General features: G+C 40.9%; 1 protein-coding gene across 1 annotated transcript in view; it reads left to right on the forward strand.

Moving 5' to 3' along the window:
* ADAMTS16 (ADAM metallopeptidase with thrombospondin type 1 motif 16) overlaps positions 1 to 17,759 on the forward strand; it is a 106,984-nt gene that overhangs the window by 69,012 nt on the left and 20,213 nt on the right. The window contains exon 18 of the mRNA XM_081133690.1: positions 1,263 to 1,389. Coding sequence (XP_080989816.1) covers positions 1,263 to 1,389 — 127 coding nt within the window. The remainder of the gene's footprint in view (positions 1 to 1,262; positions 1,390 to 17,759) is intronic.

Raw genomic sequence — 17,759 nt, forward strand, 5'->3', positions numbered from 1 at the left:
AGCCCCACCAGAGATCATTCCATGTCTGTCACAAAACCCAAACCACAGAGAGTGCAGCAGATAACTCAGGATCTGCCTGATGGGGGGATTCAGGTTGGGTGCAGGACATCATTCCCCAGCTTGGGCTTCAGGAAGCAGAGAACAGATGGGCCACATGCATAGTATAACCATAAATTTTTCCAAGCAGGGTGATAACATTATTTTAGATCGTGATATATTTTAATTTTGTTAATTTAAAATCAATAGTAGTTTGGTTGTTTTCGTTCATTTTTTTCTCTCCATTGAATGAACTATTTAATAACATCCTTCAAAGTGAATATCTAATTAGAGTTCCTTTTTTATTGCAGTAAAATATACATGACCAAAAATGTACTATTTTAACCACTTTTAAGTGCACAGATATGTGGCATTAAGCACATTCACATTGTTGTACAGAGTCACCACCACAATATCCCTAGCTGTTTTTCATCTTCTCAAACTGAAACTCTGTCCCCATGAAACACTAACTCCCCTTCCCCATCCCCGAGCCCCTGGCCCCACCATTCTGCTTTCTGTCTCCATGGATTTGACTGTTCTAGGTACCGCACATAAGTAACAGTATCTATTTGGGTAAAGTTGATGAAGTATTGAAGGAAGTTAGTGATGTTCACCGAGCCCTAAATAGCGCTGGAGATGTAAATGCAGACAGAGAATCAAATCACCTTTTACTTCCATTGACCTCTTTCCATACAACACCTACGTCATTATTGTGAAAAGTTCACCAGTTGGCTTGAAACTGTGGCAGTGTTTAGCTCTGTGAATTCTCCAGTGCTAAACTCACTATTGTTATTTTTTGTCTGTATTTCTTTCTGGTTTATTACTGACTGTTTCCTACTGTGACCTCTCAAATGGACACACAAGTCAGGCATAGTTAATATTTGTTAGTTTTGAAAAGCGACTGGTATTTCAACCACGGAAACAATAGAAAAGAAGTAGTGTGTTTCATCAAAGGTATGTTGCCATCGACTACAAGACCCATGTTATTTTAAAGAAGTTAAAATGGAGGGGGGAAATGCATGTATCTTAGAACTGATGAAATTCACTAATAAAAATCACAAGGACTGGTCAGAAAAGTAGAATATCAACAGTTGGCCAATTGGTCAGGAACACAAAGGCCTGCAAATATGGTCAATTTTTTTTCTGAGACTTCATTTGCTCTTTGCCTCCTTTTACCACGGGGCATGTCTGTGAGTCTTTATCATGCATCTCGCCCTTTCTTACAGGGCAGATGACCACACGAGCAGGCTGCTACAGAGACCTGAGGTTTCAAGTAAATACATCATTCTGCAATCCCAACGCCCGGCCTGCCACAGGGGTGGTGCCTTGTAAAGTGTCTGCCTGTCCTCCCAGGTAAGAGCCACCATGCACACTGGACCCAGTTTTGTAGTTTCACAAATATACTTGGGGTGTCCTAGGAGCTCATGTGTCTAGAGGGTAGAAGCGGTGAGTACCGTCACATAATCCCTAAGGGCAAAGAGGCAGAAGGCACAAGGGCTTCTGAACCAGTGAGCTTTAAAATGTTGTCTGGGAAATCTTGTGAATGTCAGTGGAAGTTCGATTTTTACTTTCATCCGCATGTTGGCAGGGTGATAGTATACCGCGGTGATAGTAATGTTTTAGCTCCCAGCCTCCCGTCTCCTTCCTGCTATTGTAAAATACAGGAGGGTGAGGCACAGTCTGCCTCCTTCTCTGGCCTGTGTGGTCCCTGGCTCCGGATAACAGTGAGGCCATTTATCAATATTTGAGGGGCTGGGAACTTTCTTCCCTCTCGGGTGATGGGATGGGCCCCCTGAAAAATCCTGTACTCCTAGGCCACCTACCCCCTTAGAAGCTGGGAACCCACCACTTTGCAGAGCCACTGGCCCTACCTCAGCCAGGGTTCCCTGTCCTCCCTCCCAGCTCATCATCTGGCTGGCAGGATGCCAGCAGGAGAAGTGAGGCAGGTCCCGCAAAGACTCTGCCTCCTCCTGCTCCTCTCACCCCTCCATGGGCTTCAGCGGGCCTGGCCTTAGCAGCCAGCTCTAGTCATGTGGGCGTGGGCAACCTGCAAGGTGGATGGAGTCCCAGGGATCCCTGGTAACTCCTGGAGCAGAGCTACCCCCACATTCCTACCAGCTCAGGCTTCCTCCTGAAAGGGACATGCCAGCTCCTGGGTTTGAGGCCTGGTTATATGGTCTCTGTTGGTGCAGCGAAGCCACTCTCCTAACTCCTATGTGCCTCACCTGAGAAACCTCGGTCCCAACACTCCATTCTGGTCACTGCCTCTTGTCATGGCAGCTCATGTGCTCCCACATCCACACTCCAATTGTCCTTATGTCTCCCTAGGGCTCCAGTATTTCTACCCCTCACTGTCCAGGATATGTGTCCTCTCCCCAGTCCAGAGTTCATGAGTAGCGCCGTCACCCTTCTCTGGGCAGCTGCTTAACCCTTTCTCCAGTTCTTCCTCCCTTATTTTTCCCTGGTCACCCAACCTGGTTACACTCAACTTATCACCCACTCTGCACATGAGCTCAGATGCTAAATACCTCCAGGAATTTTACAAGCTCCTGTTCTTCCTCAAGAAGTATGGTCACCATCTCACATGGCCACCCCAGGATGGCGGCCAATCCTAACGCCCTTGCCTGTCACTTCTTGCCTCCCAGGACAATGATTTGATATTCCCTCCAGTCACCTCCGGCATCCCTCCTTCTCCCATCCCACACTCTGGGCCCACAACCTCAGACCTCAGAGGCGGGATCAGGGAACCACCACCCCTTCCTCCCACGAACAGGCCACCCGGGAGTCCAGCCCTCACTCTGCCTCCCCTCTGTCACAGGGGCCAACGCCCTGCTTCTCCCCAAAGCCTCCCTGGAGCGGGTCTCGGTTCCCCTTTTGTCTCATGCTTATTGATTCCTTCAAAGACAGATTTTTAAATGGACGTTGGATTTCCCTTGTGCTCTGCTGTAAATATATAAAATCACCCATATGTACCTGGAGAGAGAGGTACTAACTTTCCCTCCAAGTCATCTGTTCTGCCCATCACTTTTCTCACTGGGCCTTCTCTGCTTCCCTAAGTTTGTGCTTCTGGTTTTGAGGGATCTGGGTTCAAAGACATGTGTTCTTCCATGTCCCATATTCTATACTTATTCAGGTCCAGTGCTATAGGTAATTCTGGCAGGAGCTCTGTGTGCTGAAAGGAAAGGCACAATTCAGGGGAGAGGGCTCTGTCTGGGGCAAGGTGAACCTGGTGTATGGGGCAGAAGGTAGAAAACACACTGAGAGCTCCCAGAGTCACCTAACGAAAACCCAGAGACCCCATTGTAACTCTTTGGTTTATATGTCTCACATTTTTAAATATGTGTATTTTCTCTTAAAAGAGAAAGCTTTCGAAGATGATACAGATCCTGGCCAGAAACTTAATGCCATGCTTACCTGCTGGGGGGGTCTTCGGGAAGACAAAAGTGGTCCTGCCACACCCCAGCCAATAGCAGGGGCTGGAGGACAAGCAGGCCCCCTAGGTTCCTATGGTACAGGTGGGACAAATACTCTGTCTCCAACCCCATACCTCTGCTTGGAGTGGACTTGGGCCTGAGTGATGCCAATGGGTCAGACAGAGTACAGTATGCGTCGGGCAGACTACACATGGTTAAAGGTGTGGGCTGTGCAGCCACCAACCTGGGTGCAGACCCCCTTTGTCTGCCCATCTTGTATGTAATTAGGGGGATATAGGCGGAGGTTGGGCTGAGAAATTCACATAAATGCTCTTAGAACAGCACGTGTGCTAAATACGCAATAAATCTTGGCTGTTTTAATTTTGCTGTAAAAGAAGAAACAAATTCACATCAGTTACTTATTTAGTCTGTGAAGCAAAACTATCAATGACGCAGCACAGAAGAATGAACCTACATTATATATATTAATCCTCGTGGAGTTTTGTTTTAACAATTGAATTGGGAAAATAGATCTTAATTTAAAAGCTGCTTTGTTTTCCTCTGAGATGTGAGATACATTTCTCTCTTGCCCAGAACACTGACAATGTTTTGTTCCTGATTAAGTGGGCAGAAAGCCCCAGTTTTATTTTTCTGAACATGAGAGCGTGTTTTTCTTATTAGAGTCTGTCTCCAATGAGGTGGGGGGCCCTCTCCGAGCCCTGGTGTCCTGTGGTGTCCCTCTAGTGGCCTCACGAAGCCAGAGTGACTGCAATAGCTCATTCTCTCACATCTCGCTCAGCAGACTGAATGGCAGGATGCAGTGGGGTGCAACCTGGTGTTTCATGTTCAGTTTGTAGGAGAGTCCCAAAAGGATTGTGGACTGGGATCTTTAAAACATCTTAATCCACAGCCTTCTCATTTGTAATTTAAATGAAAAAGAAAAACTACTCTGCCGGTTTCAAACCCCTGACCTCCTGTGTCAGCGTCCAAATGGCATACCTGGGCAGTGTCTAAGTCTCACTCAGCTGGAGCAGTGTCAAGCTCCAGAGTCATTAACAGGATGGGGATCCCAGGTCGTAAATCTCTGCAGGGGGCAGAGTACTAGGAGTCCAGGGGTCTCCTTGCTGGAGGAAGATCTTAAAAAGTCTGGTAGGCTCCAGATAGTAGGAGCATCAAGGCTAAATGACAGTACTTAGGCAATTCCCAGCTGCTCCTTTGGAGGGGAGCTGAATGGACACACAGCCTCTGGTCTCTCTCTGCTCCTTGCACCAGGCAAGGCTGGCTCTGCAATGACCTTGGAACAGACTAGCAGTGCACAGCACTCACCTCCCTCCCAAAGCTCAGCTGCCTCTGTCTTTATTTTAGCATGAATCAGGCCTTTTTATCACTTGCTTTTGAAACACAAACTATAAATCACACAGATATTTATTTCCTTTCTATTTCTCAGTTTATGTAAGTGGAGTGGCTCTTCATGTCATTTATTTTAACTAGCTCGTTTTCAAAGCATAAACCCATAGTATGCGTGCTTTCTTGGACAATGGATTGAAGATTCAAGAGGAAATACTTTCCAGATGGTAAAAGGATACCTTTCCCCTCCCTGCAATATTCTTCTAGGAATGCAGAGAAAGAATTTAGATGAAAAATATTGAGATCGAATGCTTTGTTTTCTTGTCTTAGGAATCAGTACAGAGTTACCCTCTCTCTGTGATCCACTGCACGTGATCTTTGGTCATATTATTGTTTTCTATACTGTGGTGACTCCTTACAAACCCATTAGCAGAATGGTTTCTTTTATAACCAAATAACTAGGTCAGTGGCTACATTCATTGGGTTGCATGCTATAGAAATGGAAGATAAGATCCAGCAGGATAATTTATTACTGATGCTCTCCTTATAGACAGGAAAGGGGGATTTCATTTTGTGTGTGTCTCATCGCTTTTCAATATGACCCATAAAATTATTAACCACCCAATAGTGTGTAAAGGTCACCAAAGGAATGAAAAAAACCCTGATCACTTAGGTGGCACTTGTGTCTGGAAGGGTTTAACTCACGAGATTGCCAAAAAAGGGAGCATTTTAATTCATTTAATTATCTGAGTAACTGAGAATAAACTAGCCGCAGGACCCACTTCCTGGGCCTGGAACCTGAACTACCCAGGGCCCTGCAATTAAAAGGGTCCCCACTTTGTTTCATTCTTTGTCACCACCTTGAAATGTCTGATGATTTTTCATCTTTCACTGGATTTCACAAATTACATAGCTGTCCTGCCCAGAAGCTCCTCTTCTATTTCAAAATTGTTTTCTGGGATATTTGGGAACTGCATTAGACTGTTTCTTCTTTTAGTAAATCAGTTCTGTATTATCCTGGAGTTTGGAAGCTGCTCTGCAATGACGTCAAGGCATAGATTTCTCTGTGAAACCACAGTAGATATGAAGAATGTAGGCTACTTGGTGCAGTTCTGTTCTTTTATTTTCACTTATGGGGTGGGTGCCAATGTTGCTGAACTTCAGAAAACTCACAGACAGATGAAAGGGTTTACAGAATCTGTGAAGATGTCTTTTCTAGGCTCCAACACTCCGTGTCCTGTTCTTTGGGGAGAGAGGCCACCTTTCCAGGTAACCTGTACCATCTCTACCAGGTAATCTGACCTGTGTCTGGTCCTCTCTCCACTGTATCCCCATTGAAAGGCCTCTAACCTCTGTTTAATCAGGGAAACCAGAAGTGTTATGGCATCTCTATAATTGACATTCTCTAAATTTAGAGAGGGGTTCAGTGAAATTGTGAAGTCACCAGTTTAGGTATGAGGACTGTGACTTGAAACTATATAACCACCTAGGTGTGCCAATATCTCAAAGATAGTCTTCCTGCATCTCCCCTGGGAGAGATGTCACTTAACACCAAAACAATGAGTTTGAAATGCATTTGGGCTGGTAATGATGTGATGAAATGCATTGCTAGTGAAAGTCCAGTTACAAATATGGACAAACAGAATTAACCATAAGCAAGACTGATGTGACTTATTTCCTCAGTCACTCAAATACTAATGTAGAAACCATTGCAGAATCAGTGGGGATATAAAAGTTAACTAGCTTTCTAGATTGAGATTTGTCATTTCACTCCTAAAATCTGCCCTAGGTAATTCTGTAAAATCTTTTGTACTTCGGGGTTTTCTTTCTGCTTGTTTGTTTTGTGTGTATTGCTTTTGTTTTTTATTTATCTGAGCAAAGGCAGAAAGACATCTTGGGAATACTACTATTTTTCAAAGAAGTTACCTGATTATTTAGGTAATTTAATACCCAAATTTTTCATAAGATTTTTGTATTTTGTTCTCCAGGCCTCAGTATGATTGACTCTAAAATTTACCAAGCCCCCCCACCCCATACTCAGCATAACTATCCTCTAATAATACATACTATGGCATACGCTTCAACTATTTTGAAATAAAAATAAAAAATAAATCTATCGATTGATTGATCAATAGATAGAATATGTAGACGCCAGCTAGATGATAGATAGTTAGATCATTGAAAGATAGCTGGATGGATGGATGGATGGTTGTTTAGATGATGGACAGATAAATGGAATAGATTTTACTACAAATCTATGTCTACTACTATATATTCCTGCAAGTATACTAATCAATGCTTCTGTATATATTTATTGAAAACTAGAAGCTTCACTCAGAATCAAGACTTTTGGGGGAAGAACACAAGATATTGTTTTAGGTACAATTAGGCAGGATTACTTTACTCTCAGATCTGTAAATTACTTAAAATTGGTATGGTTTTACATTTCCAAATTTATGGAGGTATTGGGGTAATGTCTTTGTTATTTCAGATGTTAATATATTAAGATCAAAGAAAGAATTAAAATTATATCATTTTTTTAATTTTAGAGACTTCCTTTATGGCTCAGGAATGGGAGTTTTTATAACTGTTTCCTGTGGGAATGAAGGAATGTGTGTGTGCCCGGTTGGAGTCAAGTTATTTATATGACAATTAGAACAAGTTCCTTAGTTATTTATTCAAATATGTTCTGACTTTTTGTCGATCTTATGTATGTGTTTTTGAAAGAAGAGTTTTTAGATCTTGCATTACGATTTTTTAAAATTTCTCCTGTTGATTTTATTTTATAATTAACATTAAAATTCTCCTTTATGTTGTTAGGTAGGGTTGCAGCTTCTGCATGAATTACTCTTTATTATTAAATAATGACTATTCTTGTCCCTAATATTGCTTTCCAACTTAGGCTCTATTTTTATCTAAAATTAACATCATGGCACTAGCTTCCATTTACTTAGTCTTGGCCTGCCTTACGTTTCTTTATTCTCTTTACTTGTAAATGTCTGTACTATTAGGTTTTTCTGCACCTTGAATAAATAGGTTGTACTTATTTCTGTTGGATTTTGATTTTAACAAATCGGCAGGGGATGGCTCACTGCTGGTCCTGTCGTGTTCCCGTGGGGGCTGGTGCAGTGGCCTGTGTGCCTCTGGGAAGGATGGGGAGGGAGCAGGACTCAGGAAGATGACACGCAGGTACCTGTGAGGGCAGCCCAGGGGGCAGCGGGACAGGACTAGGCCGGGAGGTGGCCTTAGCATCATCTCCGAGAGAAAGAAGCAAAGCCACCCTGAGAGTGAGAGGCAGGCGGAGGGGGAAGGAGAAGGGGAGGTGGGCAGGGACCTGACCAGGAAGCGGGGGCGCCCAGTGCGGGAGGCCGCTCGCAGGGCACCCAGCCTCTGGGCACAGGATCCGCTTCCCACTCCGCCCGTCTAGACGGACCTAGAAGCACGTGGCTCTGTCCACAGAAAACCTCCTAGGCCCATCCCCGTGCGGAAGAACTTTGGATAAACTCTTGGGAGTAGGACAAGGGAGCACTTTGTCACATTAAAAGCGAAGCCATCCTAAGGACACAAGTTTCTGGAAACACAACTTTTAAAACCAGAGAACCAGGTGATTCATTTAGTGGGCTCACACCTGTGGGCAATGTATCATTTCAGGCTAGGTTTTGGTGTTGATTTTCATATTGTATTTTTAAGACAGTAGGACAAAGATACAGGAAAGAATTAGGTCAGGTTGAGGGTGACTGTTTGAATATTAGTTGAATATTGAACAAGTATTTTTAATCTGTCAGTTTGAAATCGGTTATTAAAACTCTTTAGACACCACCCTGAAAGGTGTTGATTTGCAAACATCTCTCCCGTATAGCCCCCCGTGATGAGTGTCCATATTCCGTCATTTTCCCCACTAGAAGCTGCCGCTTTTTTGCCCACCCCACCTTCATAAAAGTTTCACTAAGTTAAAAAAAATCTCTGGCCTTACAAGACTAGGAAATGTAAGTAGATGAGTGGCTCATGTAACCTTGAAAGAGTTTTAGCTTAAGAGGGAAACCAAAATAATTGACTTCTGAACTTGATACAGGCATTTGATAATATATTTTGCAATTCACCTTAGCATTTGCTTAAGAATTCAGGTTACTTTTGGTTGATATGTTAATGTGTTGGCCTTCCTATGTCACCTGTAAACCGTGACTTTGCAAAGCATCTTCAGCAGTTGTAGAGACTGGAGAATCTCCCCTTCGAGAGTTGTTAAGGTCTCGAAGGAAAGTAAGACTTATGCATTAACTGTATCATGTGGCTGTGAGATTTTTTGACATGTCTGAATACAATTACTACATCTTAGAATTTTCCCATTCTTTTTTCTCTGCCTTGAGTTTCTGCTTCAGCAGTCCTTATTTTTTTAGTGATGTTTCCAATAACTGTTGCATATCTTTCATTGCATTTTGATAGGCATGCATAGATTTTTAAATAATATTCCCAGAGCCAAAGAGATCCTCAAGCAAAGTTGTTTAGATAAATTACATGTTCAATTAAAACACCACTTTCAAGACAAGACCTCATTTCAATGTAGTGCTGCAAAATAAAAAATATGACCACATGAGAGCATAAAACATTTTTATGTGCAGCTCGAATTGTTTTCCTACAGGTTCCATATAAGTTCAGGGCAAAATGACCTGAAACTAAAAACAAATTCTTAATATACTTCTGACTGTGGTCACCAGGAATGCAATCATCACAAAGGAAAGACCACAGTCTCCTACAATATTTACATTTGTCTGGATCCAATGCAAGACAGGAATCCACGAAAAATTTCCTCTCCACCTTCAACTGCCACGTTACTGCAGTACTATTACACTTTTATGTCAAACAAAATTCCAAAAGTAAGGGATTTTTAATTTTTGATGCATTATTACATATTTTCTTAATTTAAAAACACTAAAGAGAAGAATCCATTTAAATTCTCAAAATTCAAATTTTAACTTAAATCTAGGTTTTTGCTTCTGACATCTATTATTTTAATTAATTTTTATTTTATTTAGTAACAACATGCAGATAATTTTAAAAGGCATAGTGTACTCTAAAGTTCACTATGAGAAATCGTCATCCCTGCGCCACCCATCAACCCACCCCCAGTTCCACTAACCAGGGGCAACAATTTCAGTTACTCTGTCTCTCTCTTCTGGTATCTGTTCCAATATTTCTAAGTAATATGCATAATTGTCATTTTTCTATTTATTGGTTTTAGAGATTACTCTCTTACCTTTCACAAGGGAGGAGGTAGCCCTTTTGCATCATTTTGTATCACTTGCATCACTGAGCTCTCTCTCAACATCAGCTTCCTTGGCCTCCATGCTTGCACTATGGGGACATTCCATTATCACTCCTTGTTCCCAACATTATATATCAATCCTTGCTGGGTAAGTAGGATATCCTGATTCTATCTTTTTGTATATGAAATTTTATTTTTCCAAAAGTTAACTGTCCGAATTTTGTCTGCTTAAGTTTCTTTACATAAAACCCACTATATATGCATACATATGGTGCATAGATTCATTTAACCAATATAAATTGAGTGTCTCCTGTGTGTCAGGCTCTTGGTATACATTAGTGAGTGAACAAAGGTCCCTGTCCTTTAGGAGCTTACTGGGGGAGAGACACAGTCAGCAATAAGCATAATATATTTTTAAATGATGGCATATTTTGGAAGGTGGTAAGAGCCATGGTTAAAAGGAAAAATAGGGAAAGACAGAGGAGATGGGAGTGGTAAGAGCAAGAGGCGCCGAGTGTGGGTTCACCTCATTAGAGAAAGTGCTGTTAGGACAGGACAGGGAGGAGGTGAGAAAGTCACAGACTTATCACGGCACTCCCCACCCTGTCAGACATGTCAGAGGACCTCTCAGTTGTTTTTTCCTCTGGGGTCCCCATCCGTGGGGCCACCATTCTTGTTCCAACCTGAACCTGTCATGCTGAGCCTCCTCCTGTTTCTCTGATGTGGAATAGTGTTTCCTGATTCCAGACCATGGCCTGTCTTGGTTTACACCGCATTTGGGGAACAACCTCTTTCCACTGTCTGAGAAAGTTTCCAGGAGTTGAACTTTCTCAGCTTTACCGGTGACAGAGAGTCTGAGAACAGAGTTCAGGGGGAGAATTCACTCTCCCTTGGAGTTTTATGGGCATGACATCATTGACTCGCATCTCCCGTGCCTGCCAAGGAGTCTGCTCCTATTCTGATTCCCTTTACCTCCTCCTTTTTGGAAGCCTTAGGGTCTTTTATTTATTCCTGGGTTACTCATGTGCTTTAATCTCATTATATCTTCGTTCATTTGCTGAGTCTAAATGGGCTCTTTTACTGTGCGAGTGGGGGGTGGCATCCTATCCCCCTTCATTCTTTATATTCTTGCCTCCTGAATTCTTAATACATTAGATTCATGTTTTGATGTTCTTATATTTTCTTTTCAAATTCCATCCCTTTATCTTTTTGTTTGGGGAGATTTTTATTATCTTACAGATTTACTGCTCTGTTTTATTTTTTAATAACTGACAACAAATGTTTTCTTACTTTTGTGGTCTTTGATTATAACCTTTCTTTTAAAGCATCTTGCTCCTCTCTTTTTTATTTGAAAATCTTATTGTTGTACTTCCCTATTTCTGTCTTTCTTTCCCTTTCTCTCTCTTTACCTCTCCCCCCCCCATCCCCCACCTCTAGAGTCTATTCCCTCTCTGGCGGGCTTTCCTGTTGTCCATCATGCTGAGATCTTCTTTCAATGCCTGGTAACCCTTATCCCTCCAGGCATGTTGAGACTGAGGCACCAAGATGCTGATTAGACGTTTCTGTGCTGAGAGAGGCTCCTTCGACTGCTCTGTCACCTCCAAGTTATCTCCCTTGGGACCATCCACTTCTCCAGAGAAGGGTTCTGTTTTCAGATGTGTGTGTTCTTAGGTGAGCCAGCATGTGTGCCCAGCTCTCTGGAACACACTAGGGAAGGTGTCGGGGGTTAAGTCTCAGAGTTTCTGTTCTAACACCTTTCCTGTCTCTAACACCCAAATCAGTCTCTCCAGTGTGAAAAAACTCCTTCCTGGCCTTCATTAAAACTGGGGAAGGCAACAGAGATAAAAACATGTACTCAGTCCACTGTCTTTCACTAAAGGCTTCTATTGTGGTTGTTTAGAGAGACAACTAAATGGTCATAAGATATTGAAAATGTGGGCAATGTAGGGATGTCATCATAATCATTAGCAGTAATAAAGTGAAGCTACAACTATTGAAATATGGAGAAAATTTATTGGAAATTTTTATACAAATCTATGGTTAAATTTGTTTCATCCCAAGAAGGAAAGAAAGTAAACTACTCCTAAGGTTATTAACTCATCCTGGATGACCTAGACTGTCCTGGTTTTAAAACTACAAGTCCCATGTCTGGGTAACCCTGTGAATAGCCCCAAACCTACCAAAGAAGTTGGTCACCTTCCTCTCTCCATCTATGACATTAGACAAATGAAATTATAGTAGAAAATGTTTATGTAGCTATTTCTCTCATAGCCAGTGATATTCACCATCTGATCCTAAACAGTCACTTTGAACTGAGAAGTAGAAATGTCCAGGGGATGCATGCGCAATGTCAGCACAAGGGTATTAGTGATTAGAGGGGGTGACCTGGAGCCAGTGAGGCTGAAGCTTTAAGGTTCCTCTAATTTCAAGTTCCTTTGATTTTACTCTTTTTGGGGGGGGGAGTTCTCCTAAGTTATATAAGTTCCACCCCAATGATATCATCCACCCCAATGATGGTGATGATGATTGTGATAAAATAGTAATAGCTGGCATTTAATGCTTGCCAAAATGAGAGGTTAAGTCGTTTAATCCTAATGACAACCCAGTAAGTAGATACTATTACTATCTCCATGGTATAGATGAGGAGACTGAGGTATATGGCCATTGGAGATTACATAGTGAGAAAATTATCAATAAAATACTTTAACCACCTAGAAGACAATTGTGTAAATTGTGTATATAAATGAATCAATATGAAAATATATTTCACAGCTCTTTATTTTTACTTTATATATATATATATGTATTTGTGTATGTGTGAGCATGTGTGTACATATGTGTGCATGTATATTGGGGAATTATATACATGTAATAAATAGCCAGAAAGTCCACAGGACACTCACCTCAGGATCTGTAGCTGTAGAACCTCAGTGAATATTCTTTGATCAAGAACATCAGCCTTATCTAGACAGGTCCTTGGGCTTTACAGGCAGAAGGTTAAAACTCATGGGAACCAAGGGGCAGCACAGATGACACTGAATGTGGACTGAAGTTCTTTGTGTTTATGTGAGTGTCATCATGCCAGCCCCCTAAGTCACTGGACAGTTGAACCAGGACACATTTCCATCATTCAAACAAGTGAGCATTTATGACTTTAAATTTGTTAAGAAAAGAAAAGCACATTTCATTCTGCAGCCTAAGATGAATGAGACCTGAGATGTGTGATAAATCACACCATCCTTGCATTCCTGCTATGAACCCCAGTTGACCATTATGTATTCTTGAATGTACTACTCGCTTTATTTTGATAGCATTTGCTTTATGATTTGTATACATTTCCATAAGATTGGTCTGTGATTTTGTGTGCTATCTTTTAATAGATTAATCTTATATTAATTCTTTTATCTAAGTTTGCTTGCTACTTTTAGTTCTTTAATGTGTCTCTACTGTAACTTTCTAACTTACATATTTTCTAAAGTATGTCTTCTTCCAGATATTTTATTATTTTATCCATCTTTCTTTTGAATGATTTATGCTTGTCTCTTTTTTACTGCTCTGGTTATTTAGAAGACATAGAGTATATTTCTAATTCTAATTTAGTTACCTATATAATGTGAAATAATATACTTAAACCATTCTTTTATGATTTATCAAGTTCACAACATAAAGCTATAAAAACCCTATTGAGCAAAATAAACAACTAGCACATTTCTACTCCTTTTATTCTCTACTTCTCACACTTCAGTTCAGGCCCCAATCTTTGTTATAAGTGCTTGCAGGTTTCTCATGTCAATTTACTTTAATAATATAATAATATATTATAGACCTGTATTCTTTCAATAATGATAGCATGTTAATTTTGTTATAATCTTGACCAGTTGTATAAACTTACTTACCTATTTAAATGGATCCAGGGACCTTGCCAGTCATCATACAATAGCATTCTCATTCTTGAGTTCAATAGTTTAAATCTTTTCCCAGTCAACAGGAGTATGCCTTGAGCATATTTTTCAAGAAGGATCTCCTAACTCCTTGCATATCTGGGAGTGTCTTTCTGTTGCTTCTCTTCTCACTCCCTTTAATGTCATCCTGTCATCTTATCTCTTCCTTGATGTCATGCTTCATGGAATTTTTACTCTCTTTTAAATTTCCTGACAGTGTAATCTGTTTTGTAAAATTGTATTTGATAAAGTATGTCTTCTTCCAGAATATTTTATTATTTCATTCATCTTTCTTTTGAGTGCTATATATCTTTTATACATGTGCCTTTTGGTGGTGGGGTCGGGGTGGGGGTTGCTCTATAATCTTCACATCGGTCCCATGTAAGGTTCCCAGCTCTGTTCCGACCTGGACATTTGTATATAATCCTTTTATAGACCTAAATGGAGCTGGTCTCCATCCTTCTGGCCTTGTTCTTGCAGTGTGCTTTTTCCAAGTGCCTTATGGAACAAATACAGATGACTTGTTATGTGAGAAGTCTTTTTGTTTTGATTCTTTTGATATGTTCACAGCTTCTCAGCCATTTATTTGTTTTGGGGAAAAGGAATCTCTGTACACCCTCACTTGCACCATCTTTCCCAAAATCTCTACAATTTTTAAATTAAAAAAAAAAAAAGTTTCAGAGAAATGTGCTTTCTTTATAAAGCTATTGAAAGGTGCCCCACACCCATCAATATTTGTGTAGCATACCTGTGGTTACCAAATATATTAACTTGGAATCTGGTGTGTTGATCATCAACAGCACGTTTAGCTCTGCAGATGATCCTGCCATCCTCCTTGCAGCAACGGATGCTGTGAAGGGTTTCTCCAGAATTGGCAGTTAGCCACACTGTCCTAGTGGCCATTGTCACCCATGTTTGTGACATGCCCCCAGTTGGCCTCTGAGTGGTGGGTCTCAGGTGGTCCAGAGCACAGGCACTGAGCCAGGCCACTTGCACTGGAATCCTGGCTCCTCCACATGCTCCTGCATATCCTTGTGCACATTACTCAGTATTTCTGCACCTCATTTTCCACCTCCTAAATAGGTATTCCTACCATACAGACATACTGTGAGAATTAAAGAGTTAGCACAGATAAAGCACCTCATTAAGTACTAGCCATCCATCATTACTAGCATTATTGGAACTCAGTAGACTAGAGGGATTTAGAATTGAATTCATGAGCCTGGATCGTCTGATTGTAGATTGTTCAGGACTTGGAATATATATATATAGGTTTTTGTAGGTCAATGAGATTTTACAGAGCCTGTCCAATGTCATTTAATGCCTATTAGACTGTAATACACAATGAGCCATACACAGCCATACACAGGACACCTGCACTCAGCCCTCCACTGGTCTCATCATTTTCAGATGCCTTCACTGGTTCTTCAGGAGACCCTTTTATTTTGTTCAAAGAATTGGATTTCCCACAAATTTTTCCCTGTGTCTGTGAAGGCTAATGCTATTCTCTCATGGCTACTTGTGCAAATGTAGACCTTACCTCATAGGGTCAGTTAAAGAAAGACATCATAGTACTGTCTAAACTACCAGACACCATTTTTATGTTCTGCATATGATATTTTGGCATAAATGATTACAAATGCTACACTGGTTGGCTGCTGTCCCAATTTGAGTCATTTAAAACAGCTGATTTAGTGAATGAGCTCTGTAAACAGGGGTCTTTTTTCTCTGTCCCAACTCATTGTAAGAATATGGAACACATGTCGGACCATTTAAATATAAAACAGTATTTTATTATATCTGTGTACATAATGTAAATACCATTGGATCATTAGGTTCTTTTGCTACAGAGGCTAATAAATTACACCAATTAAAATACAGCAAATATTATTAATTAGATACCAGTATAGTACATTCCTCTTCACACCCCAATTCATCTTCTTGCATCAGTGTTGCTAAGAGTGGTAGATACGGCGCTCACAACAGGATTCACCTGATAAGTTTCGTGATATAATATCTAAAGCTTTACATTGGGGAGTTGATGCCAAAGAATACCACATTATTTAATTAACCCACTAAATAACTAGCTACATTATTTAATTAAATATTTTAAAAAGCATCAGAACCTTTTAGTATTTACTAATACATAAGACTCACCAGATGGGAAAGAAATTCAACCAATGGGGTACCTAGGGCATAATAAGAAAATAAAAAATAACTAATCTATGGATGTCTTGAAGAATGAATGCAACTATAAAAGGTAGTTTCATAGGGATGGGAGCTGGAGGTTACATAAATATTGTTCTACTTACTCTGTGTGTTCATTTTCTGGTTCTGATTAATCTCCTCTAAGTGCCACAGTGAGAACTCCTTCATGCAGAGAATGGAATGTTCCATCCTCACCAAGAATGACCCCAACATCAAATGTTAACTGTATATTTTTGGCAGCCACCTGGCTTAATGACATCTATTGGCCAGAAAAATCATCTACAGCATGTGGTTCCTTCACACCTGGGCTTCAGTTTAGAAGCTGTTTTGCAGCTTAAAAGAAAAAACTTAGAGGGTATTAGGAATCATTGTAAAAGATCAAGCACTGCTGTCTTTTTGTATAAACTACAGTAAATATTCACATGTCTTTGCCTGGACCCTGCCATGGAGGTTTATGTCTCATGTTCCCCATCATTCATTTGTCATTAGTGCTTCCATGAGTTTAGGGGGAAAGCAAGGAAATGAGATCACCAGTTTTGTTTGTATTTCGCACGCTAACACTCAGAAAGTGACGTGGCTAGCTCATGGACTCGGGTAGTGTAACCCCCTGACCGCGATGTCCTTACTGTCTCTCTTTATTACTTGACAGCAAAGAATGTGCCTGAAATTCTAGGCAGGATACTGACATTGATCCTATCCTTGGTGTCAATTTGCTTGCAGATCCACTCTGTGTAAAATATGGGCTCAATTTGTTTCTTTGATTTCTCTCTTAAAACCAATTGAATTTATGGCAATTCCTGGTAACCTTGGTATATAAACCTTCTGTTGATGGCTCTAAATGACCAATCCCACTTGGCCCAGACCCTGGTAGCACCCCAGAATGGTCGCGTGCATAAGCCACGGGAACTGAAGGGCTGCGGTCTGGGCTCAAACTGTCCACATCCCCTGGACAAGGCCACCTGGAAAGCATTCTTAGAAAACTGACTCATGAGTCTGGAGAAGCTCATTTCAAAGTATTTATCTAAGAATGAACATCCAAGAAACCCTAAAGCAAAATGCCAGAAAAGCCTGAAACTGTAGGAGGAGTGATGCCATCATTTTAAAATTCTTCTCCTAAAAGGAAGCCCCGGTGGGGAAGGTTCAACTTCTGTAATAGAAGAGGAAGCCGACATTCCTTCCAAAACAAAAGAGAGAATCCAGAGAAAGTGAGTTGGAACGCAGTGGTTAGTGAATCTTCCATGACTTAAATTACACTTTGCACCTTGAGAGATGCTTATTAGACCATCTCCTGTGGGAAGGTCATTTATTTTAAAAGAAAGAAAAATGAACCGCAGTTGTGAAATGTTTAAATTTATGTTAGACACATAAGCTTTCCCTCGAGCACCACTAATAGGCTCTCTTGAGGGGCAGGAAAGGATATTTCAGATGTTATAGAAACTCTGGGCGTCATGATGACTAAGGGAAAATCGTTTGGAAAGAGCATGGCCTTAACTAAGTATTTTGACACTGATTCAGTACTGAATCATAAAGGACTTTTCGAAACACTACTTACTC

This window comes from Miniopterus schreibersii, assembly GCF_964146895.1.
Source record: "Miniopterus schreibersii genome assembly, chromosome: 3".
Classification (NCBI taxonomy): domain Eukaryota; kingdom Metazoa; phylum Chordata; class Mammalia; order Chiroptera; family Miniopteridae; genus Miniopterus; species Miniopterus schreibersii.